This window comes from Selaginella moellendorffii, unplaced genomic scaffold (genome assembly GCF_000143415.4).
Source record: "Selaginella moellendorffii unplaced genomic scaffold, v1.0 SELMOscaffold_6, whole genome shotgun sequence".
Lineage (NCBI taxonomy): Eukaryota > Viridiplantae > Streptophyta > Lycopodiopsida > Selaginellales > Selaginellaceae > Selaginella > Selaginella moellendorffii.
This window is the reverse complement of record NW_003314267.1, coordinates 2,346,835-2,371,335: the sequence shown is the minus strand read 5'-3', so window position 1 is coordinate 2,371,335 and position 24,501 is coordinate 2,346,835. Positions and strand designations below refer to the sequence as shown.

Here is a 24,501-nt window from a genome sequence, read left to right as displayed (position 1 = left end):
TACCATCAACGGCCACCATTTACAAATAAAAAATGGTGCCACCATTTGCTGTTAAGGACCTAACCAAGGGATCACTGCGATTCCTTCCATTTCATCGTCAATGTTTGCAAACTTAGAGCTTCTTCTCTTACCAGGAACCGAAGGAACTCGTGATAAAACAGAAATAAAACGAGCTTTCGCTGAGCTTCTGCCTTCGATCCATCTACATTGATCGTCAGAAGCCCTGGCTTCTCCCAACAATCGAAAGTTCTGACCTTGTCACATATTGCTTGCCATAGAAGAAGTAGTAGTTCTCAGGTCTCACGTAGCAGCGGATTGAAGTATAGCAAGGATATTAAACAAGATAAGCTTAGTAGCATAAGTGGGAACTTGAGCAGGATAGCAGACTAAACGGGTTGTAGCTGGAGGATAGAAAGTAGATAACCAAGATTTTAGGTTAGCGAAGCTTTCATGGCATATCTATTTATGAATACTAGACAAAGAATTTGCGAGTGTTCTTGAGCTTAGTTGATGTAACTTTTGCTTTTTACAAGGTTTGCTTCTCATCACGCTTGGCAATCTTCTCCTCACTCTTGACTTCCTGTGAGGATTTTTCTAGCGCGTTGAAAAGCCATGGAGCTGCAGCCACTGCTTCCTGCTTCTTTGGAGCCGCAGCCGGGAAACCATGGGGTCCTCCCCACATAAACGGCATGGCTCCCAACTTACCACTCGAATCCTGGTGGTGATCTCCAGCAGCTTGAGGAGCGCCATTCAAGTCTGGACCCGGCGGCTTCCTCTCAAACATATCCAGCTCCACAATCTCATCGTCGTCCATGGTTGGAACCATGTTAAGATCGTGCAGAGATGGCCGTCTCTCGGGCTTGGTCGCCGTCGTTGCAGGAAACGGTGGCGGCGTTGCTGCGGCTGTGCTGTAGCTAAACGAGGACTGAGGAGGATTCTCGGCTTCTCGGGGACTTGTAGACGGAGAGACGTACCCTGCGTTGAGATCCACATCGAACTTATCAGTTCGCAGGCCTGTCTTTGGTTTCTCTGCTTCCCTGCTTGCTTCGCCGCCGAGAAAGGCCAGAGGCGTCACCGAGCTCGACATGGTCGGAGGCATCATGAAGACGTTCCCTGGAGGCCTCACGTACACGGGTGCCGAGGAGGACGCCGCGGATAACGAGCGGAGATGAGGAGGGATTTGTGCTGCCGCTGCTGCGGCTGTTGATGGCATCCGGAATGATGCCCCGGAGGATTGCATGCTCGCGAATCCACCACCAGCCAAAACTGTAGCACCTGAGCTCGAGTCGATTCCCACTCCAGAGCCCTGGCTTTCGACTGAAGGCTTGGAGATAGTGGAAACCCGGAGCCCTGTAGTTACTGGGAAAGCCTTCTCCGGAGGAACGGCTGGAGTGTAGTCTTTAGGCATCAGGTCGTCCAAGTTCTCGAGCAGTTCCTTGTAAACCTTGCGTAGAGTAACCTGTGCAAATGAAACATGACGATAAAAGAATAAGTCAAGCAACTTCCAGAGAGAAAGCTCGAAAATCCTAGACTTACTTCAGTGAGCCCGGTGGCTTTACAAATCTCGGTCTGAGTTTTACGCTTGTCTTCCAGCTGACAAGCCAAGTATATCGCTGCTGCTGAAATGCTTATAGGATTTCTCCTGGTGCAAAAGCTTTTGCTTATCACAACTTCTCCTATATGGGAGGCCAGGTCCTGTGCATAATCTACGCATCTCAGTACAAGGGAGTAGAACAACAGAAATGAGTTACCTGAGTCGTCTTGTTGAGCTGCAGCAAGTTACAAAACCTGGGCATGTGAACCGAGATAGAATTACTGTTGATCGGCTGGCTTAGCTTAAGAGCATCAGACAGGAGCTTCATGTGTCTAGCAATTTCCTTCTGAGGTATGTTGGCAGCCACCGAGATCTCCTGCTCAAAAACTTTCAGATTCAGTCAAACGAAAAAAAAATTAAAATTTTCTTCCAACCTGCAAAGTTCTTGGCTCTTGCGCCTCACGACTAGCTTGCACCAGCGCGGCTGTAGCGAGAGCCTCGATGTTCCTATTGCGTAGCAAAGTCGCGGTGGAGCAATCCCGGAAGAGCTGGATGGCGTGCTCGGAGCTATCCCTCTCCAGTCCCAGCACCGACGACACCTCCACGATCTGGAAGTACGCTCGTAGCATGTCCACCAGATTCAAGCTTCCCGCGAGATTGGCCCCTCCATTCGGATAGTACTCGGCCATCACTCTCTCCAGCTCGGCCAGATGCCCACACACCGTGCTAGTCGTGTTGGTGAAGAGCGGTGTGGCTTCCAGCGACCAAGTGCTAAATGCCGTGATGAATCCACTGCTCTCGAACGGATCATCGTCCAGCGGCGGCACCCGGAATCGCTCGTTGTCGCTGAAATCCGGCGTGACGATGCACAGCGGCGTGTCCGTGGCGCGCTCGACGAAAACCTCGTGGATCTGGACGCGCCGCTCATCGACGACGCGCGCGCAGGCCTTACACTCGGTGATGAAGCGGCCGCTGCCCGATGGCGTGCATCGTCCCTCCAGGCCGCTGCAGTATGGGCACTGGATGTGCGACATTCTCCCCCTTCCTCACGAGCTAGAACCCTAGATTTTGGGACATTGCTTTTACCCTTAAACCCTAGGCCCTTAAACCCTAAACCCTAGAGCCCTAGATTTCTATGGCATTGCCGCATTCTTGGCTCGGGGGAGCGGCGAATCCAGCGGCGTCGGCTCCAGCGGCGACGAGCAATCTCTTCTACGTCGGGGAAGCCAAGCGCTTGGCTCGGCGTGGCAGGCTGATCGAGATGATAGGATTGGTCCAGGAGCGCTTGGAGCATGGCGCTGTGGGAGATGCTAGGGCGTTTTTGGAAGTTGTAGGGATCCACGCCGTGCGTGATGGATGCGTGTCAGTGCTGGAGCAGCGCCGGCTTCCTTATGTGGTGGAATTTTGCCGCGCATTGAGCGAGTTGGGAATTTCTTCTCCATCGGATTATCTTGGGAGGTATGGATTGCAGCTAGTTATCGATGAATGTGGCCGGCTACTCCAGGAGAACAGAGTAGAGGAATGCATTCGTTGCTTGGAAAGGCTCGCAAGTAAGTTCTGCTCCTTCCATTCCAGTTTTTTCTAACCATTACTTCGTTTTTGTCCAAAGAATGTGGATTCGTCGTCAAGAACTTGGTGAAGCCTACCCTTTGCATGGAAGCCTGTGCTAGAATGCACAACACTGCCTTGGCTCTCAGGTTAGCTCTCTTCTTCTGTCGTTCTAAAAGTAGTTTATTGTTGTGTGACTGAAGGTATGCTTGTTTACTTCCGGACATCTTGCAGTCATGCAACATGATCATGCAAAAATTTCGAGACCAGGGAGATCTTCAGTCGGTGTTCCAGGTTTTTCAAGCTCTGGAAAGTACCGGCGTTCGTCCAGATATGTACTCGTATTGCATACTGATTGATGCTTGCGGGCGTTGTGGAGATGCTGAAAAAGCCACAGCGATTTTCGAGGTGAGATTTAAAAGTTTGACGTGTTCGAGTAACTTGTGATATCTTTTCCAGGGATTGTTGAAGGCTGGAACAGTTCTAAACGTATACGTATGTAACAGCATGATGAATGCTCACGCAGGAAACATCCAGCACGTTCTGAGGCTATACAGACAGATGCAGGTAGAGAGATTGTCACTGAATCTCTTTTCATCGCTGTTTTGATCTGGAGGCAGGGTTCCGGTATTGCAGCGGATGTAACAACGTACAACATCGTCTTTAAGGCTTGTCGTCTGTCTAAGAACCCAGTACTTGCTTTGCGGTTGTATGAGGAGCTGAAAGCAAAAGAAATCAAGATGAATGTTCTAAGCTATGGTACATTAATCCAGGTAGTCATTTATCCCTACGTCTTTCGTAAGTAACAGCTTTTCATACAGATATTTGGTGAGGCCAAAATGCTTGATCGAGTATTTCAAATGAAACATGATATGGACTCAACCGGTATTGTTCCAAATGTTGTCACTTGGACTTCACTTGTTGGTGCTTGCTCAAAAGGGGCATTGGTTGAGAAGACGCTTCAAGTATATCAAGATATGGTTCAAGCTGGGTGTACTCCGAATGCCTTCACCTACAACTTTCTTCTTAGCGCTTGCGTCGACGGTGGCCAGTCTGACAAGGCGCATAAGCTGTTTAGAGAATGGAAGACCTCTGGACGTATACTGGCTGGAATTGAAGTTCAAGACGAAAGTGCGATCTTCTCCGAATGGGTCCGTCCCGACTCAGTGGCTTATAACACGATGATGAGGGCGTGTGATAAGCTTCCAAAACAGGCCGAAGCTGTTATGCAGGAGATGGTGAGCTCTGGTCTCAGGCCGGATAAGCGAAGCTGGTGCATCCTTATTAATTCGTATGGCTGCAATGGTGACAAACAAGGGGCTGTTCAGGTATAAGAAAGAAGCTTTGTATTCTCATATTTTGTATTCACGTCGACATACTTTTGCAGGCTTTTCAAAGAATGGGAAGGTCTGGCATTATAGCTGATGTGGTCGCCTACACAGCCATCATCAAGGTCCGCTTCGAATCCAGAATAAGCTTCGTCCTACATGTGTTCTGTCATCGTAGCTAGTCACTCACTGACGGGGTTTGGTTTTTCCTGGCTCCAAGGCTTGCGTGAACTCTCAAGACGTTTCCATGGCTTTAAGCTTTTTCGAAACTATGAAACGCGATGGTATCTCACCAAATTCGGTATGGTCTTCTAAATAGATCATACAAAGAAATACTATTAGCTGTCTGTGTGCAGGTCACATACAATACATTGCTACGAGCCAGGAGGAATGGAGATCTGCGTGAGATTCAAAGGATACTAGCCATCTACGAAGAAATGAGGAAAAATGGGTAAATAGTTTAAACGATCCTTTTGCCGCTAAATCAGTCTATGGATTCCAGATATGCCCCTAATGAACGAGTACTTAAGGCTTTGATCGAGGACTGGGCCGAAGAGATGATTAAAAACAAGTCTAAGGGTGGTCCGGGAGATCAAATTTTTAAAGAGTATGGAGAATCGATATTGCGTAAGGTGTCAGTTACAAGAGTTCCTGGAGATTGCTTCACAATTGATATTCAGGGGCTGTCAAAGGTAAAACAATTCCTGGGAAGTCTTCCCTTCTCAATTACTGAACTGCTTGTTTACTGAAGGGGGAAGCTCGAGCAGCTGTTCTTGTGGTGTTGAGAATTCTGAAAGAACAGCACTACGGTCAGATACGCAGCTGTTTTCTTTTCTTTTCTTCTTTCAGGATTTTAACATCCCGCTACAGATGTGCCAGTTGAAGAAGACTTGATAATTGTCACTGGCCCTTCGAGGCGGAGTGAAGCAAAAAATGCTACAGGCCTTCTCGAGAATGTGGTGACGCAAGTGTTGGAGAATCAACTTGGTCTTCCTGTTTTTAACTTGGGAAAGTTTGTCGGTAAGCAGAATATAAAATGTTTATTTTTTTATTTTTTTATTTTATTTTTTAGACTTTGACCCCCAGTTTATGGAAATGAGAAAGCCCGAGACGTTTGGAAGGCTGAAAGTTTCAAAGCAGGCTCTGAACGATTGGATTGGCAGGAAGAAGGATCACTGGTAAGAAATCAAAGTTCTAATGGAAATGTGATTCTCTTGTTTCTTACAGATTTGAATGCTACATACGAAAGTAAGATATGGCGTGAAGAAACGTCTGTTCTTAAAGAATGGGCATGCTACTGTTAAGAGCTAGATCAACAAAGGTAGCGACTTTCCATGGTCCATCACAGCATTTACAGCATCCCGAGCGTCACAGTAAGATCTTTGTCCTGTAAGCTTCGTCGAATTCTAATCACTTTGTGTTCAACTCCCAGGAACAGATGAAAGAGCTCATCCGGACGTCAGAAAAGCCCGAGTCGCAACAAGAGTGCCACTTGCTGCTAAAAGGAGACGAGGCAAAAGCCGCCATCAAAGTGTGAGTCAAGGCTCCTCGTTTCGCTTCGTTTTGCCACTGCTCATCCACTTAAAACAGGTTTTTGGGATGAGAGAAAAAGAGGCACAGGCAATCGAAGTAAGTGTGTGTGAGTCAAAGCTCCTCTTTTTCTTCACAGCCATCGCTTGAGTGTTTTAATTTCCAAGTTCTACGTCATCACAGATCTCTCCTCCGGGAAGAAAGAAACGAACTTCTTAAGTGATAGGAGACGAGCCCGAAGGAATAGAATGGAAAAAGAAGAAAGAGCTTGGACACAGAACGAGAAAGATTCGTGGAATATCTGTGACGCGAGACATTGACGGGCATTTACAGTGACGAGCAAAGCTTGGCTAGGGTTAGTAGCGATGGCGGAGAAAGCGGGATCGCCGGATGCGGAGCCCACCGTGGCAGCAGCAATGTGACGCGTCTAGTTGTTTAGATCAGTGCCGGACGACAGATCACAGCAAAGAGGGGAAAAAAACAAAGAATTGCTTCTCACGAATTCTTCGAGACCGCATTCTTTCTTGGAAGAATCGCGCGGTGGGCAGAGTTTCTTACAGCGGCAGCTAGAGCTAGAGAGCTGGATTTCTAGATTCCGCAGCCGAGCAGTCAGCGTCTCTTCTCCAACGAACAAATCGCCCGGATCGTGCCGTGGAGACAGCGAAATCCTGGCAAGAACAAGGCGCAAGAGGCCGAGGAACACGAGGAAGGCGAGGATCGGTGGAAATATTTCCGGTGGCTAGGGTATGATGCAGAAGCCACAGCAGCAGATTCCAGCTCCTCCTCCGCCCGGCCATGGCCATGGCGTCCTTGGCGGAGCGGCGTCGCTCCGGGCTCGCGGCTCCGCCTCTCCGGCAGCGCCGAATTCCGAGGTCGATCCGTCGGTTTCCTCCGCTGCTAGCGTCTCCGGCAGCGCGGGTCTTCCATTTGGATCGCTCCCGGCGTGGCCGCAGACGCATCTCCTCCAGCACCAGGGCCAGGTATTTCCAAGCTTCTTTGGCAGGAGAAAGCTTCTTTGGAGAGAGGATTTGAGAAGAGCGGTGATTTACAATGTGGTGTGGTTTTTTTTTCTTCCAGCAGGCAGCCGTGGATGGGCAGCTCCAATCCCATCTCTATCTCCAGCATGCGCTACATCTCGCGCAGAGGGCTATCCAGCAGCAAGGAAGCAAGGCGGCGCCTGGATCAAACAATATGAAGCTCCAGGAGTTTATGCAGCTCCAATCTGCCATGGCTGCTGCGCAGGATCGTGCTCTATCCCAGCAACACCAGCAGATGTCTCGTAGTGATGCCGCTGCCAAGCCACAGCAAACTTCTCCACCTGGGAACCAGAATCAAGGACTCCAACAACAGCGAGTTCCCAGCTCCATGGCTTTTCTTTTCGGACAGAATCCACAGAGTTTGGTGGGCTCTTCGCCGGTCCAGCCGAGGACTGGAGATGCCAATCCCCGGAACAATTCTCCTCAGCAGTTCATGTCGCCGGAGATGCTCCAAGCTCGCATGCTCGCCATGCAGCAGCAGCAGCAGCAACAAAAGCTTGCCAGCGAGACTCCGCATTTGAGACTGGGGACGCAGATGATCTCTCCAGCTTCTTCGGACCAACAAGAGCCGCAGCCGCCACCTTCCAACGTTGCTGGTTTCGGGCATGCCACTGACTTGCTCCCCAATCTTCGTGGAGGATTTCCTCAGCAGCATCAGCAGCAACAACTGTCCTCCACTCTAGGAAATGGACTGACAAAACCGGACGTGAACAACAGCTCTTCGCCGGTATTTCCGATGCATCCGAGACAACAGCACCAGTTCAATCCCAGAGCTCTGCTGGAAAACCAAACCCCGGTTTCCATGGTCGCGTCACAGCATTTGCAGCAGCAACCCCCAGCTCCAGCTCCAGCTCCAGCACCAGCCCCTGCAAATGATTCTTCTTCTCAGCATGCTCAACCGGCTGTGAAGGCTGTTGGCTTCACTATCCAGCAGTTGATGGTACTGCGCGCCCAAATCCTAGCTTTCCGTCGCTTAAAGGTACGCGTATCTGTCTTACCTTCTCGCGCAAAACTTAATTTTTTGTTTTGTAACTTCAGCGTGGCGATCGTTCCTTCACATCAGACATGATCCGTGCTATAACTCCGACTCCTTTAGGAGTCCCGCCACAGAAACAAGGGGCATTGGCGTTGCCTCCACCCGAAACCAGCCAGCCGAAGGTCTTGAACGAAACTGCTGACGAAAAATCGCATCGTGAATCTCCAGTTAAAACTCAAGATGGTGGCTCAGAATTAGAACCCAGTTTGAAGGGCTCAGGAATGCAGCAAGCGTCCTCACAGAGTGAAGCTCTCAAAAGTGTCCAAGAGGTGGTGCCAACTAAGTCTGTGGTCGAGGACGAGAAGCAGGCGGATTCGAATGAAAACAATGGGATCGATCTTTCAACTCGGCAATCAAACACTTCTCGGCTACTTAGCAAAACGCCGGCAAGCAAGCGTTACCGTGGTCCTTTATTCGACTTCCCTCCTCTTGGTAAGAAACCGGAGGCCAGTTTGCTTCCTACTCCGAATGTTTGGGGACCGCCAGCGTCCCTGAAATACGACGTCCGGGAGCTTCTACTTCAGGAGGGGTTAAGAATAATTGGCAAGAAGAAGGCTAAGAAGCTCAAAGTCATTGAAATGCTACTGTCGGATGGTAACTTGAACGTACCTTCTGAACTCAAGCTGAAGCTACGGATCGAGCAGAGGAAGTTAGTGCTTCTCAAGATGCAAGGGAAGGTTAGAAATGAAATCGAGGAACAGCAACAGGAGATCATGGCCATGGGTGATAGAGCTTACCGGAAGTTTGTTCGTCTATGCGAGCGTCAGAGGATGGAGATTTCAAGACAAGTTATGGTGCTGCAAAAGACAAGCAAGGAAAAGTATCTCAAGGGCATATTTCAGTGGCGGAAGAAGCTCCTTGAAGCACATTGGTCTGCTCGGGATTCTCGTATCAACCGTAACCGAGGTATTGCAAAGTTCCACGAGAAACTTCTACGAGAGTTCTCGAAAAGGAAAGACGAAGATCGCAGTAAGAGAATGGAAGCTTTAAAGAACAACGACGTCGATGCATACAGGGCGATGTTGATAAAGCAGCAGAAAGAAATTCCCGGTGATGCTCAGCAGCGATTTGAGGTCCTGGAATCTTTCTTGTCTCAAACAGAAGATTATCTTCACAAGCTTGGAGGAAAGATATCGTCTGTCAAGACTCAGCAGGAAAGAGAAGAAGCTGCATTAGCTGCTGCTGCTTCTGCGCGATCTCAAGTACGTTCACGAAAGCTACCATGGAATGCTGGTATTTAATATTTAACATATTTTGTAATTTTGTGCAGGGGTTTTCCGAAGAGGAAGTTGAACGTGCTGCCGCTCAAGCGAGTGAAGCTGTAGCATTGAGGAGCTGGAACTGTGCTACATCCAATTCTGTAAATAAGTAAGGATTGAGTCTTTTTGGTTTTTCATTCGTCTGTATGCTTGATGCTTGTGTCCTTGTTGTAGGTACTATACTCTGGCTCATGCAGTGAACGAGCAAATATTGAGGCAGCCGTCAATGCTTCGGGCGGGAATATTACGTGACTATCAGCTGGTGAGTGCTGGTCCATGTAAGTTTCTCTTTCGCTGATCGTTTTTGCAGGTCGGTCTTCAATGGATGCTTTCTTTGTACAATAACAGACTAAATGGTATCCTTGCCGATGAAATGGGATTGGGAAAGACTGTACAGGTTAGCTTTGTATTTTGAGGTCCGGGCTTGTCTGAGATGTTTTCGTCCAGGTTATGGCGCTCATTGCATACTTGATGGAGTTCAAAGGAAATTACGGACCACATCTTATTATTGTTCCCAACGCAGTCATAGTGAACTGGAAGGTACTCATTTCTTATGACTGGTTTTCAAACTTGAAAAAGTTTCATGTTTTAGAGTGAGCTGCTCCGATGGTTGCCTTCCGTGAGCTCCATATTTTATGTTGGTGTAAGAGAAGACCGCTCTAGGATTTACTCACAGGTGCCGTTTGCTTAAGTCATAATTTTTTTTGGCTGATAGATTTGCCCTGCACAGGAAGTTGCTGCATTGAAGTTCAATGTTCTAGTTACTACGTACGAGTTTATAATGCGCGACAGATCAAAACTAGCAAAAGTTGATTGGAAGTATATTATTATAGACGAGGCTCAGCGTATGAAAGATCGAGAGTCCCGTCTTGCTCGTGACTTGGATCGTTTTCGCTGTCAAAGGCGGCTGCTTCTAACCGGTACCCCTCTGCAAGTAAGAGTATTGGCTTTTATACTATCTAAATACTTAAGTTATTTTTTTGGTTGTATGTCAGAACGATCTACATGAGCTGTGGTCACTTTTAAATCTACTCCTTCCTGAAGTCTTTGACAACAGTAAAGCTTTTCACGACTGGTTCTCAAAGCCATTCCAAAGAGATGCCAATACAGTTGAGGATGATTGGCTTGAAACGGAAAAGAAAGTCATCGTTATTCACCGGCTGCATCAAATACTTGAGCCCTTTATGCTTAGACGGCGGGTTGAAGATGTCGAGGGGTCTCTTCCGCCCAAGGTAAGTCTTTAAAATGTCTTTTCCTTTTCTTTTACTTCATATCAACACATTTCCAGGTCCCTGTTGTTTTGAAGTGTAAAATGTCATCTTTTCAAGCAGCAATATACGACTGGGTGAAGGCAACTGGTACTATTCGTCTGGATCCAGCAGATGAGGAAGAAAGGGTGGCTAGTGGCAATGGCAAGCGACAGGCCAGGGCTTATGCTCCGTTACAGAACAAGTGCATGGAGCTGAGAAAAGTGTGCAACCATCCTTATCTTAATTATCCTCCACACTGTCGACTCTTCAACGAGAACATGGTTCGGATGTGTGGAAAACTTTGGATACTTGATAGGATATTGATCAAGCTACAGAGGTCGGGCCACCGGGTTTTACTCTTCAGCACAATGACGAAGTTGCTAGATATCCTGGAGGATTACCTACAGTGGCGTGGTCTGATATATCGACGAATTGATGGGACAACCCCTCTGGACTCCCGAGAAACTGCTATTGTGGACTTCAATGCGCCTGGTTCCCAGTGCTTCATCTTTTTGCTCAGCATCCGGGCAGCAGGTCGTGGTTTGAATCTCCAGACAGCAGATACAGTGGTTATATACGATCCTGATCCAAATCCAAAGAACGAGGAGCAGGCTGTAGCACGAGCTCATCGTATCGGACAGAAGTCAGAGGTGAAGGTGATATACATGGAAGCTGTTGTGGAGTCGTTCACCAGCTATCAAATGGAGGACGAGCTCCGAAATGGAGGTTCCCTGGACGTTGACGATGATATGGCGGGGAAGGATAGATACATGGGGTCCGTAGAAAGCCTTGTCCGGAATAATATTCAGCAGCACAAGATAGATATGGCCGATGAAGTGATCAATGCTGGCCGTTTCGATCAGAGGACTACACACGAAGAGCGTCGCATGACGTTGGAAGCGCTCTTGCATGACGAGGAGAGATATCAGGAGTCGGTTCACGATGTTCCAACGTTGAAAGAAGTGAACAGGATGATTGCCAGGAGTGAAGAAGAAGTCGAGCTTTTCGATCAAATGGACGAAGAATGTGACTGGCCTGGTGAAATGGTTGCATACGACGAGGTCCCGGAGTGGCTTCACGTTGGCTCGGACGAGGTGAATGCAGCTATCAAAGCTACGTCCAAGCAGGCATTAGTGAAGGGATTTTCAGGTATGTCAGGTATTATAGGAACGAAGGCAGAGGAAGATAGAATACTGGCGAAGAAGGCGTTGTCAAGAAAGAACTTCACTGTGATACACGATCACAAGGGACTCAAGCCGGCAAGACGAGGTCGACCTCCATTTGAGGTGAAGGTTCCGCCTACAGAAATAGAGGACGACGAAGATCTCGAAGAAGTTGTTGTAGAGGAAGAGTCTTCATCCGGAGAAGATGAGGAAGAAGGTGAAATAAGGGACGGCTCTGATGAGGAGGAAGACGATACTGGGCGGCAGCAACAGGATGATGCTGATGAGATGGATGACGAAGCAGAAGCTGTAGCAGAATCGTCTGACGAAAGAGAAGGAAGTCCAGAACCACGAGTTGAATTACAAGTGGTAGACTCCAAAAAGTTTGGATCGCTGGCGGCGTTGGGAAGCAGATCTAACCAAGACCTTGTAAGTAGAGATTTTGTTCTTTATTTTTGCACATGTTTTGCATATGAACTAATGTTTTCTTGTTATTCAGGATGGCGAGGATTTGGAAGAAGGTGAAATCGCGGCCTCGGGTGACTCCCCCGGAGATAGTCCTTCCGAAAAGGATCCAGACGAAGACCAGATTGTGGAGCCACGAAGAAAACGCAAGCGAAGTGCCCGTCACCGGCGCAAGGTTGGCGTTGGAGCGGGAAATGTACCTGTTCAAGGTGTATTTCCTGTTGGCTTTCTGCAAACGTGGCCGGGATACAGCGAATATGAACGTCCTGATGTATGGAGCATCACGCCTAGGCCAGCAACGTTCATTCACACTGGCTTTGCTAATTGGAGCTCGCAAGCAGCATCAAAGCAGGTAAGAGTCAATGGATTCCAAGAGCTGGCAGAAGAAGTCGCCGTCGCTGAGATGAAAGAAACTCGGACTGTTAGAGGAGGTGCAAGAATGCAGGACAACGTCCAGAAGAAGGTGCGTTTTCACTTCTTTTCTCCTTCGCATTTTTTCTAAGAGCCTTTGTGTTTTTGTCTGCAGTGCAAAGCTGTCTTGAGCAAGCTGCAAGGTGCAATGAACAAGGACGGGCGACAGGTATCCGCTTTGTTAATGGAGCTTCCCAAGCGTCACGAGCTTCCAGACTACTACAAAGTCATCGACAAGCCGATTGACGCAAAAACGATCGAAGAGCACCTGGAGCGCTTCGATTATGCTACGGTGCTGGATTTCGCGGGTGACGTTCAGCTCATGCTAGACAACGCCTCCCGCTACAACACACACAACGCCGAGGTTGGTTTCTCGTAACCTTTCAGGAAGAAACTTGTAAATCTCGTCTCTTTTTCCTCGTCTCAGGTGCAGGCAGATGCTCGACGACTGCATTCACTCTTCTTCCAAAGGATGGGCTTGATGTTTCCAGACGTGGACTTCAACTCCATAAAGATCAACATCGGCATCCGCATGAGCGGCTCGAGATCATCTCGCAAGCAACGCCAGGTATTTGCAGAGGCCGGCAGATTAACGCCAGCAGCAGCACCACCACCACAGCAGGAAAAAGAGGACGACGGAACAGGTAGCGTTAGTAGAGGCAAGGATAGCAGCAGTAGAAAGAAGACGAGACCAGGTGATAGAGATAGAGGACAGGACCAAGTTACTCACCCAGCTGATCTAGTGATTTGCAAGAGGAAGAGGAACAGCCGGAGAAAGCCGCGGATCAAAGTTTCAAACAAGCGAAAGAGGGGTCAAGCGAGCGTAGATCAAGGCAGCAGCAGCACTACTATCAGTGCCAGGAGAGATTCGAGCAGTAAAGGAGGGATCAAGAGCATGATAGACGATGGCGGGCCGCTTAGCTGGGCTCGAGCTCGCAAAGTTTACAGCGTGATGCTATCGTCGTCCTCGCCATCGCCACCAGTAGTAGTAGCTCACAGGGATGGAGGAAACGATGGAACGATTCACCATCCCAGGAAGAAATCCAGGACTGATACCGCTAGGCGAAGGCCTTCTACTCGACTGTAATTTTATTTTTATTTTTATCCTTTTTTTTTCCATGTTAAAGTGAGTGTTGTTAATACTAAAAGCCCACTCCTTTTGTTTTTAAAATAAAGTAAGTTATAAAAATGTAATTTCTGTAAGACATTGTTAGAATATTCTTTAGATTTCAAATATCCCTGTCGTGCACACATGAAGTTGAGATACTCTTCTATTTTTCAAAAGCACGTAGAGTGTGGGGGCATCCAACGGCCAATGTGATGCCGTTTAAACGTGGCTCCATCCAACGGTCTCGCTTGATTCGTCGGCTGAACGTTGGGCTCTTCCCACGTGGCGGCCCTGCCGCTCTCGGATGCACCCATCGGACGGCTGCACCACATATGAATGTGGATTTGGAGGGAGCATGCACGCGGGAGGAGCAGCGATGGATCGCTCTAGGGCGGCGGCGGCGTCCCATCGCTTGCAGACCAAGAACATGGATCTGGATCCGCGCAGCGCTCCAGATCTCCAATTCGTCGCAAGAATCGCAGGGGTTTTAGGTCGGCAGCTCTAGGGTTTTCTGCCTCTTGTGGTTCTTCTTCCGGGCGGGCATGGCACAGCGATGATGGTTGCGGCCACGCTGGAGCTGGAAAACGAGAGAGATCCTTTGGCGCTCGCAGAGAAGAGCAATGTGGGCGTGTCAAGAAAGCCGCGGAATAGGGAAGTCTCATCCAGGTACAAGATCGCTGGATCGGGAGGAGGAGTAGCGGCGGCAGCGCCTCCTCCTCCCCCTCCTCCAACGGTTCGCAGATTTCCATCCCCAAATGTCGGCCGCCTTGGCGACGCTCCTGCCGCTCCAGCTCCTCTCGATCTTCCTCCCAAGCGCGCCATCTCGGCCGAGCGCAAGCGCAATGGCGATGACAAGCGCGGTGCTGCCAAGGAGGTGTGGTCTTCCTGCCAGAATATCGTGACAGGGAGCTCCCAGGGCGCGATTCTCTGCGATGACAAGGCGAAGATTGATCACGCCCTCAAGCCCGCGGCAAATCGGCCCCGCGTGGCAACGCCGGAGAGGAAGAGGAGCCGCCAGGGCGCGGATCAAGCGGAGAATGCCAGGCCGATCGAGAATGTGGGCGGCGGCAAGCTCGAATCGCAGAGATGGAGCGGGACGGCGAATGGGAAATCCATCAGCCGGAGCTTGGATCTAAGTATGGGTCGAGCGTCGAGCATAGGGACCAAAGGGAATCGCTGCCTCGTTCCAGCGCGGAGCTTCAATCAGCTCACAGGGAAGCTCCTAGAGCCGACGAAGAAACCATCCAAGCCGGCGGATTCCTCTTCCCTGGGCGACGAGACTAAGACCGATACAAGGTGCGTGAGAAGCGTTCCGGACGACGCGGATCTGGCAAGCTGCGACTCGGACGCTGGCGAGAGCGTCAAGAGTTCTTTGGATTCTCAGAGGAGCTCTCTCGACAGCGAGAAAAGCTCCTCTAGGCCGAGCAAGGCCGCGAGAGGAACTGTGGTGCCGGCGAGGTTCTGGCAAGACTTGGGGAGTCGGATTCGAAGGCTCTCGGACGTGAACCAGCTGAGATCATCGATGCCCGAGGGAGAGTTTCTGGGATCCAAGACGAGCAACCGAAGATCAAACAAGAGTGGCAATGCCAGCGGCGGCAATTCAGCTCCATCTTCGACTGCGAGTACTCCAGCGCCGAGTCAGGCACCGTCTTGGGTATACTCTCCTGTGCGTGCTGTTTCATCCACAGTAGCACCACAGCCATCGCCGCCACCTTCGTCTCCTTCCAAAGTTTCATCTCCTTCGCGAGGTTTGCCGAGTCCGACAAGAACGAGAGCCCTGCCTAGTGGTGGCGCTGCTGGTTTTTATCAAGGAGTTCGTCCGGGTAGTGTGGCGTGCATGCTCAACTTCGGGAATGATAGCTCGACTGGTCGAAGGGCAATGAGTCAACAGGACGAGGCACTGTGTCTCCGGATTCTCCACAATCGATGGTTGCAGTGGCGATACGTGAATGCTCGTTCACAGGCGACGTTGAGCGCTCAGAAGGCCACTGGAGAAGTATGTGTGCTTCATACCAAGTAGAAAACCTTCGAACTTTTGATTTTCTTTTGTTGCTAACGCTTTTCCTTGTGGCTGCTCGCAGCGAATGTTGTACAACGCTTCGTTGCAAATTTCTGATTTGCAAAGCCGGGTAGCGGAGAAGCGCATCAGATTGCAAAAAGCAAAGCAGGACTTGAAAGTTCGTGCGGTGATTGCGGCTCATGTAGGCTTCACACTTTTTCTTCTTGCCTTGAAATATTTTTGAAGCTCTTGTTTTGCAGGGTGAGCATTTGGACGAATGGGAAGAGCTAGAGCCCGAGCATGCGATTGCTCTGTCTGGATTCATTGCAGCCTTGGAAGCTGCAACCTTGAAAGTCCCGGTTACTGGCGGAGCAAAGGTAAAGGAGCTGCTTTCCTTTCTTGGCTCTTAAAAGTGTTACCTTTTATACCAGGTTGACATTCCAGCGCTTCAAAATGCATTGACTTTACTGGGCGATGCAATGGTACCACTAGAATCGACGACACGAGAGTTGCTCCCCAGGGTATGTTTTGATTCCTCCGGATTTGTTTTGTTTCGTTTCACCAGCGCTTTTGTAACGATTAGCAAGCGCTTATCTCTCGTGCTTGGTGCTTTTCGTAGGCTGAGAAGACGAACGAGATTGTTTGTCAGCTGGCTCATGTATCATCGCAAGGCAAGGCACTTCTCCAGGAATGTGGAGAGATCTTAGATAGGATAGCGACATTGGAGGTAAGATCTCTCCACTTCCATTGTCCTGCTTCGATTTTCTCTAGCGACATATGCTTTGTAACGCGCAGATCGAAGAGCGGAGCTTGAGAAGCTACGTTGTTCAATTGGACAACGAGAAGAAACGCACGACGACGGCTAGAAAGTGAAAAAAAGAAAGGGCAATGACGAGCCAAGTAAAAAGATTTGTTCCTTCGTTTTAATTATTATAAGGCGGGTGATGATGATCGATATCCATCCAATCCAGGCCAAATGTAAAATATAGTTACCCCATTTCATTCGTCCAGTGTCTAGGGAAGTCAAATTCTTTTTGGGTGTTTCAGTTCCAAACATCCGGGATGTGTGTAGTGTAGTGTGAGTGCGACGTTAAATTTTAGCCCATGGGACGGACAAACAGAAAAAGTGGCGTTGGCATTCGGAGGAGAGACGTTTGGATCAAACACCCAATCCAAAGGGGCCAAAGGGAGAATCTTTAAGAATCGGGCTGGCACAAAGTTGGAAAAAGAGGAGCCCTAAAGTACCATACATGCCACATCATCATGCCCCGGGAACACGTGGGGCCGGGCTATGGCCAGTGACGTCGCGCCACGTACACCGGCTGGCTTGCCAGCTCATGCAGGATCGCATGGTGTGGATGTGGATGGCGGCATGGGGTCATTCATCCGCAAGGGCTCTTCTCTCCCCTTAACAGGGGGCTTGTGGTGTTTTATTTTTTTTACCCCTACTCTTTCCCGGTGGAGCAAGGGTATGATCCATGGAGTGGAGCTCGGATCGCGGCCATCGTTGCGGCTAAGCCCGGCAATGGACGCCCGATCCAAGCAGTGCGGCGCGACAGCTTTGGAACGAGGCGCACAGCGCGCGATTTGATGAGGTATGAAGCAGGGTTTTCCCAAGGGTTGGGGAGAATTTCGCAAGGTTTTGGAGTGCTAGGGTCTGCAAGGGCAATTCAGGGATTGTGTGGGTAGCTCGCTGCTTCTAGGAAATTTTTTTCCCTTCTTCTTCCTGGGGGAGCTTAATGGGGTTGCGTGAATTCTTCGGATTATCACTGTTTAATTGCTAGTTTGCCTTGGTTTCTCGAGCTTGGGGTTTAATGGCTCCTTGCTACCGCCGTGAATTCTAAGTCCCTTGTTTGATTGCAGTATCCTATCGCCTGGTGGTTTCTCATTTGCTCGAGAGGAATGCTACTTCGATGTAATGGGTTGAATCCAGTAAGCTCGCAACTCTGTAGGATCAATGCAGGCTTCTCATACGTGATCTAGAAGGAAGTTTTTGCACATAGTTTGGTTTCAATAACAAGCTTGTGGAGAGCGAGTGTCTAGTGGGCTTAGATTTTTTTTTTCTTCGTCACTTAGTTTGTGGTGCTTTGCAGGGTTGACGGCAGGCTGTTACAAATTTTACGTGATGAGCTGAAGGAATAACTAGGCACCAAAGGGTGCCTTTGGTGGAGGGATGGCTGTAAATCTCGGCTCTAGCAGTCCTGATGGTGCGCAGTTTATGACAAGCATTCCAAATGGACACAGGAGTATGGATAGATCAAGCAGCTTTCGTGACGGTCACGAGGCCGGACGCACGCATGGTGGAGGTGGTGGGGGCGGAAACGCTCCGGGACCGGCTTGCGATCTCGTCTCCCTGTCACAGTTACTATCACTAGATTGCATTCCTTTTGGAGAGCAGAGGAATGCGAGGCAGACGGAGTTAAGGAGAGTAACTAATGCCATCACTGGCTCGGTGGAGGATCCGACCCTTGCAAGGCCTCTAGACAGCCTTGGAGCGGAGGAGCTCAAGCGTGTAAAAACTGGTGTTTCTGAGCTCTCTGCAAGAGCAAGGTACGTTCTCATCATTTTAGTAATTTCTGTATTGCTGAACTGATTGTTGTCTCACTCCCAGGGAACGATCTCGTCACCTTTCTGAAGCGATTCTCAAGCTTGACAGGTACCGGCAATCGAGAAAGCGGTCCAAGCCTGACACAGGTTCCGAGCGAGTTCCAGGAGCATCTCCAGCTGACAGGATATCAACGACACTGAAAGTTAACACTGTTGCTGGCCAAGCCGATGGTATTAAAACTACAGAGAAGAACAAAGTTGTTCCTAATAAAAGGCTTCGGACATCCATAGCAGGAGTGAGTTTTGAATTTCTCTCCATCGTTAAGTTCTCTCATTTTCGTGACTATCATTCTTTAGGAGGGGCCAAGACCAAACAGCAACCTTTCCATGAAAAAATCAGCAGACAGGGAGTCCCCGAGATCGTCTACGGTGCTCCCGTCTTCAACTCCAACAGAAAGTCGGGTTCCGAACGATGGCTGGGAGAAGATCAAATTGAAAGGACGGCGGTCTGGTATAAAATCCGATGCAAATATTCCTCCCGCTGGAAACGGCGTTGTTGATGGAGAACGCGATCACAAGTGGAGCGGACAACATCGGCTGGCTCATGAAGCGAGACCAAGGTCGAATGATGCTCACGGTTTGAGGTACAGACAAAAGTCAAGGTTTTGTACGTTTATAATCTTGGAAATCACAGGTCTGGACCTGTCCATGGCGTTACTTCGATTCACAAAACCGAGTCCTCGATGCAAATGAACGGCACTGGCGCTCGTGGTGTAATTGAGGGAGCTGTCGGGGACAAAGCAGATCGTTCTTTTGTGTCGGACAAGGAACGCTTCCAGAAGAACGGTGTCAAGTACGAGTTTTATTTGTCTCTGCAAGAAAAAGATTAACGAGATGCTACTTTTGTTGCAGGCCAATATTGCAGGATGACATGCACATGACTCCTGGAACATCCACCGTGACGAAAAAGGCCGCCCGAGCTCCTCGGTCCGGCTCCATGGCATCGGCGCATCTCTCTAATCTAAACCGCGTGACCGCATTCAGTGAGAAACCGCAAGGCCCCGGGAAAGCTCAAATTCCATCGGGACAAGGGAACCGCAAACGACCCGCTCCGTCGAGGTCCTCGTCTCCTGTTGCCCAGTGGGTTGGACAAAGGCCTCAGAAGATGGCTCGGGTGGCAAGACGAGTAAATTTGCCGCCGGGTGGAGTTTTGCCAGCTGAGGATATCCCTGAAGCGCTTCCTGAACGTGAGCCATCAGCAGCAGCAGCTGGCCCAAGACTCACGAATAGCGTCAACGGTGTCGGAGGAGTTCCGAGGAGAGTACCACCTGGGAACGTACATTCTCCTGCGCAAAGCAAGCCGAGAAGTGAACGGATGCAGTCGTCCGTGGTTGTCTCGGAGAGTGAGGAATCGGAAGAAGCCAGTGAGAACAAGATGAAAGACAAGGGGAAGAAGCATGGAGAATGGGATTCTCGGCCTGTTTCAAACCACAAGTCTAACCTCATACTACCAGCAAAGGCTTCGCTGGTGAAGGAGGATGTTGGAGATGGAGTTCGCAGGCAAGGAAGGAGCGGACGGAATTTCTGTATGCCGAAGCCAATGGTGACAACGATTGAAAAAGTAGATGTTGCGACGAGTACAGCTAAACAGCTAAGGAGTGCGAGGATTGAAAAGCATGACAGGTACATCTCGTTCGCATTTTTAGTTTTAGATGTTCAACTTCAACTCTGGGATTTTGTAGGCCTGGTCGTACTCCAACAACAAAAAAAGCAGCTGTTGATCGCAAGTCCATGTCAAGGATTCGACGACCTATATCCAGTAGTGCACCTGAACTAGGTACGGTGCCTTGTCCTTTCAGCGATCCAGGAACGTTTTAACGTGTTCTCGATTTCTGAAGGCTCTCTTTTGATTTCTCCAGGCGAATCAGATGATGACCATGAGGAGCTTGTCGCTGCCGTTCGAGCCGCAGTTGACGCTAGTGGTATAGATGTGCAAACCTTACTAAATGTGTACTCACATGACCGTCTGCTGAACCTTGCAGCTGCCGCATGCTCGAGTGACTTTTGGAAAGAAATGGAGCCGTATTTTACGTTTTTAACATCTGATGACATTTCCTACTTGCATCAACTGGTGAGAAACCACGAGAGCATGAGGAAGGTTCTATTTTCTAATGCACGGATTTTCTTTCAGGCTGACTCGAAGTGCAGCAGTGATGTCTCGTCATTGCCTATGAATGACGGTGCTCAGAAGTCTTCCCATTTTGCAAATGGGAATCTGGAACCTGACGGTAGTGATCGTCTGGAGGTTCGCACCGGAGGTCGAACTGGTGCTGGTGGTGGCTGGTATGACAGGATATATCCCCTGTCACAAAGGCTTTTGGCGGCTCTTATAAATGAGGGAGAGGAGGAAACCGAGAAGAACCTGGAAGGTGACGGATATCCAGCCTCAAGTACATTACGGGATCAAAAGTACGCTACTGACGGAAATTACTGTTCCAATGGACATGGCAACAACCAGTCAAGTTTTGATGAAGTTGCTGATGGCGATGAGATCATGGCGGATGCGAGTGATGCCAATCATTTGCCTGGTGTAAAAACAGAAGGACGATCTAGTACATGGGATTCCCAATACGAGCAACTCAACTTGGATGACCGGATACTTTTCGAGCTTCAAAGTATCGGTCTCGTGGTAGAGCAAGTGGTGAGTACATCTTTACGGAGAAGGCACCTCTTACTCTTGACGGTTTTTGCCGAACAGCCTGATCTTTCTCAACGAGACGAGGATGAAATATGTGTGGAGATATCGAAGTTGAAGGAGGAGCTGAAGGAACAGGTATTAAACTTGAATCCCTGAATACGTTACTTACTCTCCATAACTTTTTCACAGGCGACACAAAACCGGCAACGAGTCGATTGGCTGGAAAAGTGTATCATGGCAAAACGAGAAGAAGAGATAAGGTAATAGCCTTTTTTTCACTTGCTATTATAATCGTTAATATTTCTAGGGAGCGTGAGCGACTTGCCATTTCAAAACTCGTCGAGAATGCCTACACCCGAAGAAAGGTTTTATGCACTGTTTTACACGAGTTTTTTCTTATTACTGGTAAAAGCTGCAGGGCTGTCGTGGAAGCTCAGGTGGTGCTGGAAACAAAGGCGCAGGGAACAAAGGAACGAGGGCAGCCGCCTTGGCTTCTGCCAAGCGCGCAATGGCCAGATTGCGGAAATTCGAGGCTGGTCACAGTTGCTTCGTAGATCCAAACTTACGGGACACTTTGCTATGTAATGTCCAAAAGTCAAGCGATACGGCCGCCGCTGCCAACAGTGTGGACACTTCTGGCACGCCAGCAGCAAGCGAAACCAGCCTACAAAAGCTCGGAGGTACATTTTGTTTAAATTTCCAGAGGATCAGCCTTAACATGCAACAAATGCAGGGAAGCTTGTTATGCGAAGAACAGACGCGAAAGACAAGGGTGCTATGGATGGAAACGCGGAGCACGTAAAGGGGAAGGACAACTCGTGGTCATCTTGGAAAGACTCACCGGAGGACTTAACAACAGGAGCCACAAGCGTGCGCAACAGCCATGGAAGTGTTGGTTTTGGTGGTGCCAAAGGCAAGCGGAGTGAACGGGAGAGGGATGGCAAAGGCCAGGGCAAGGAGAGTCACAGGAAAGCTGAGAACGACAGGGTTCCTCGGCAAGGCCTTGGCACTGTCAAAGGCGAGCGGAAAACAAAGACAAAGCCTCGGCAAAAGACTGCCTTGTTCAAGGACGTGAACGGGCTAGGAAAGCCTGCCGAAGTTCCGAAAGAAAAGCTTGCATCGTCGTCGGCTACTGCAGTGCTCAAGGTGGAAAGCCATGGCGTGAACACGGTGGCGTCCCAGTCTGGCCTGGATCTCACACAGCTTGCAATCCCGGAGGACCTTGGCGTCCACGACGAGGCACAGGATATAGGAGCAGGGATCGAGCAATGGTTTAGCTCTCTGGAAGACACCACGCTCCAAGATCAAGGAGAGTTTCTCATGGGCCTGGACGTTCCCATGGACGACTTATCCGACTTGGGGATGATGATGTGAGAGGATGGATACACGCAGGGAAGAAAGAAACAGTGAGAACAGGCAGGCTGTTACCTCCGATCCAGCGGTGGTTTTGGTCCTCTCACACTCGTCGATGGCTACGAGCTAGCGAGGACTCGGCTGTAACATCAACCCCACACTGTAATTTTACGAAGGATGGAGACGGAGGTGAAACGAGGAAAGAAGAGAAACCAAACGAGAGGTATGCATTTCCTTCTGCTTCCTTTTTCCTTCATCGTGAAGAAGGGATTTTTTTTTTTTTTTTTTCCTTACTCTGTAACAAGCAAGTCTGACAAAGACAATCCAGAGGCAGGCAACGATACACCGATCTCCAAAGCTCGCAACAACAAAAGCAGAAAAAGAAGACAAAGAGAGAAAGAGAAAGAGACAAAGTGAAGAAAGCATGCAGGGTTGTCTCTACCCGAATTGGGTAGCTTGAGTAAAAAAACAAAAAACAGAAAATCATTTGTTCTGCTAATTAATAAAATGCGTTTGTACACAGTATTGTTAAAGTCTATTTTTGTATAGGAGTTAGGATATATGGTAATTTATCAAGTGTATAAAATAGATTACTTTACATTAGGTTATAGTTATAATTAAAATTAAAAGAAAATATAGAGCATATAATAAAACCCTTTGTATGGACTTTCATTTCTTTTTATATTATATCTAAAGAATGATTCTTTTATCATTTGGTAATGTATTACCAAAATATATTTCAATTAACATTTTATTTAGATATACTGGTAAACTATATATATTGTATACTTAAATTATAATGGTTTAACAGATATTCAAGTAAATAATATTTAAATAATCTTCTTAAAAGTATAAACTAAATAATTAGAAATAATGGGTGACAAGATTATGGTCTTGCTTAAGTTCTACACTAGCATGTAGTTGTTATGATAATTTAAGATATTGTATAATAAATTATTGCAAAAGTTTTTGTAATTAAACATTTTAGATATATCGATAAACACATTTATGATTATTTATAAAAATCAATAATATATTACTTAAAGAGAATAAAATAAATAAAACATTAAAATTTATAACAAAATATTAAGAATAATATAATAAAAAATTATGTACTAATATTCTTTATAACACTTTGAAACTATACTAATAATCTGAAGTATAATTTTATCATTCATATATACTTATAAATTTTAAATTTATTTTCCTTTTTTTATTATAAAAAAATACTACAGTTAAGTTATGGATATGTGGGAGCTTAAGTTTATTATGGGAGAGAGTAGCTTTTAAATTGAATTGATTATTCACAACATTGTTCACAATATACGAAGAAATCTTTTATGCAATATCCTGGTTTATCACAACAACTCTTTACTAGTATAGAATTCACTGCATGTAAATATTTATTTTGCACTAAAATATTATCAAAAGATACTTACTTAAACAAAAACCAAAATATAGTGATATTAGAAAGATAAGAAAAAAAACTCAAAATCCAAATTACCAAATTACCAAATTAATTAAAATTCAAAGTAAATAAAATTATACTTTGTTTCCATACATAAAGATTTTAGATTTTAGTTAATTAATTGAATATATTTATAAATTATTAAGTTATAACATGTCAGTATAATGTTCAATATCAATTATAATATCAATGTCAAATTTTAATTGACATTTTTTAATGCAGATAATTATAATATAGACAATTATAACACAGCCTATTTTTACTATATAAGGTTTGTTAATACATGTGTGTATATATATGTATTACCTTGGCTAAATAATATACTAATTATAGTAGATTGTCCATTTAAGACTAAATCTAGTCCATCCATTCTTCTATATAAGCAAAGGTTTAAACCCCAATTAATATATATCCTAAGCACTCACATTGGCGGAGATGACCACTATTGGGGTTCATCTTTGAAAAATAAAGTTCTTTTGGGGCTACCTTGCTTTAGTGGTCAAGATTGCGCTTTTTGTTTTTATTTTTTCATTCCCTTTTAGACCTAGATTTGTATTAGCTTTTTGCAAGTTCTAGAATTCTAGCTATTGCTATGTTTAAACTTATTTTTTCTTTTGATCTTCATTGCATTCTCTTCTTTTACCATGCCATCAATCAAAGAGTATGTCACTTGAGGCTACTAATGTTGCTTTATTGGATTAAACTTTTGGTGCTATAGCATGTTATCATATTGGTGTTGCACCCATCCTTGGTGTGTTATCATCTCT

At 47.5% G+C, this 24,501-nt stretch overlaps 5 protein-coding genes across 9 annotated transcripts; 4 read left to right on the top strand and 1 right to left on the bottom strand.

Moving 5' to 3' along the window:
- Positions 1-481: 481 nt before the first annotated feature.
- On the bottom strand, positions 482-2,622 carry LOC9636020 (plant-specific TFIIB-related protein 1). The gene is made up of 4 exons (XM_002965557.2): positions 1,969-2,622; positions 1,752-1,910; positions 1,537-1,695; positions 482-1,459 (listed from the first exon to the last, which is right to left on the bottom strand). The coding sequence occupies exons 1-4, from the start codon at positions 2,566-2,568 to the stop codon at positions 527-529; spliced, it is 1,851 nt and encodes a 616-aa protein (XP_002965603.2). The 5' UTR covers positions 2,569-2,622; the 3' UTR covers positions 482-526.
- Positions 2,623-2,669: 47 nt separating this feature from the next.
- LOC9636019 (pentatricopeptide repeat-containing protein At5g02830, chloroplastic) lies at positions 2,670-4,788 on the top strand. The gene is made up of 8 exons (XM_024670245.1): positions 2,670-3,084; positions 3,144-3,231; positions 3,286-3,490; positions 3,542-3,649; positions 3,703-3,855; positions 3,904-4,410; positions 4,470-4,711; positions 4,767-4,788. Exons 1-7 carry the CDS (start codon positions 2,670-2,672, stop codon positions 4,590-4,592), a joined length of 1,599 nt encoding a protein of 532 aa, XP_024526013.1. The 3' UTR covers positions 4,593-4,711; positions 4,767-4,788.
- Positions 4,789-5,639: 851 nt separating this feature from the next.
- LOC9636018 (ATP-dependent helicase BRM) lies at positions 5,640-13,750 on the top strand. The gene is made up of 16 exons (XM_024670244.1): positions 5,640-5,783; positions 5,843-5,943; positions 6,001-6,920; positions 7,018-7,956; positions 8,016-9,215; positions 9,284-9,381; positions 9,447-9,534; positions 9,583-9,669; positions 9,720-9,812; positions 9,865-9,948; positions 10,003-10,206; positions 10,268-10,504; positions 10,561-12,114; positions 12,185-12,613; positions 12,677-12,925; positions 12,989-13,750. Exons 3-16 carry the CDS (start codon positions 6,687-6,689, stop codon positions 13,646-13,648), a joined length of 6,156 nt encoding a protein of 2,051 aa, XP_024526012.1. The 5' UTR covers positions 5,640-5,783; positions 5,843-5,943; positions 6,001-6,686; the 3' UTR covers positions 13,649-13,750.
- A 233-nt stretch (positions 13,751-13,983) lies between these two features.
- Positions 13,984-16,673, top strand: LOC9636017 (QWRF motif-containing protein 2). Its single transcript, XM_002965904.2, has 6 exons — positions 13,984-15,665; positions 15,751-15,870; positions 15,929-16,045; positions 16,100-16,189; positions 16,288-16,395; positions 16,464-16,673. Exons 1-6 carry the CDS (start codon positions 14,223-14,225, stop codon positions 16,539-16,541), a joined length of 1,956 nt encoding a protein of 651 aa, XP_002965950.1. The 5' UTR covers positions 13,984-14,222; the 3' UTR covers positions 16,542-16,673.
- Positions 16,674-17,014: 341 nt separating this feature from the next.
- LOC9634655 lies at positions 17,015-22,786 on the top strand. 5 transcript variants are annotated; one of them, XR_002991882.1, is made up of 17 exons: positions 17,015-17,263; positions 17,532-17,600; positions 17,762-18,218; positions 18,280-18,511; positions 18,573-18,859; positions 18,910-19,068; positions 19,128-19,898; positions 19,958-20,052; positions 20,114-20,197; positions 20,258-20,346; positions 20,407-20,916; positions 20,974-21,048; positions 21,103-21,173; positions 21,221-21,278; positions 21,332-21,593; positions 21,647-22,489; positions 22,595-22,786. XR_002991882.1 is itself a non-coding variant. In XM_024670562.1 (16 exons), exons 3-16 carry the CDS (start codon positions 17,842-17,844, stop codon positions 22,285-22,287), a joined length of 3,690 nt encoding a protein of 1,229 aa, XP_024526330.1. In that variant the 5' UTR covers positions 17,015-17,263; positions 17,532-17,600; positions 17,762-17,841; the 3' UTR covers positions 22,288-22,786. The 5 variants fall into 5 exon arrangements, 2 of the variants coding, with proteins under 2 accessions (XP_024526330.1, XP_024526328.1); XR_002991880.1 differs by having other exon boundaries at positions 22,576-22,786; XR_002991881.1 differs by having other exon boundaries at positions 22,572-22,786.
- The last annotated feature ends 1,715 nt before the right edge of the window (positions 22,787-24,501 follow it).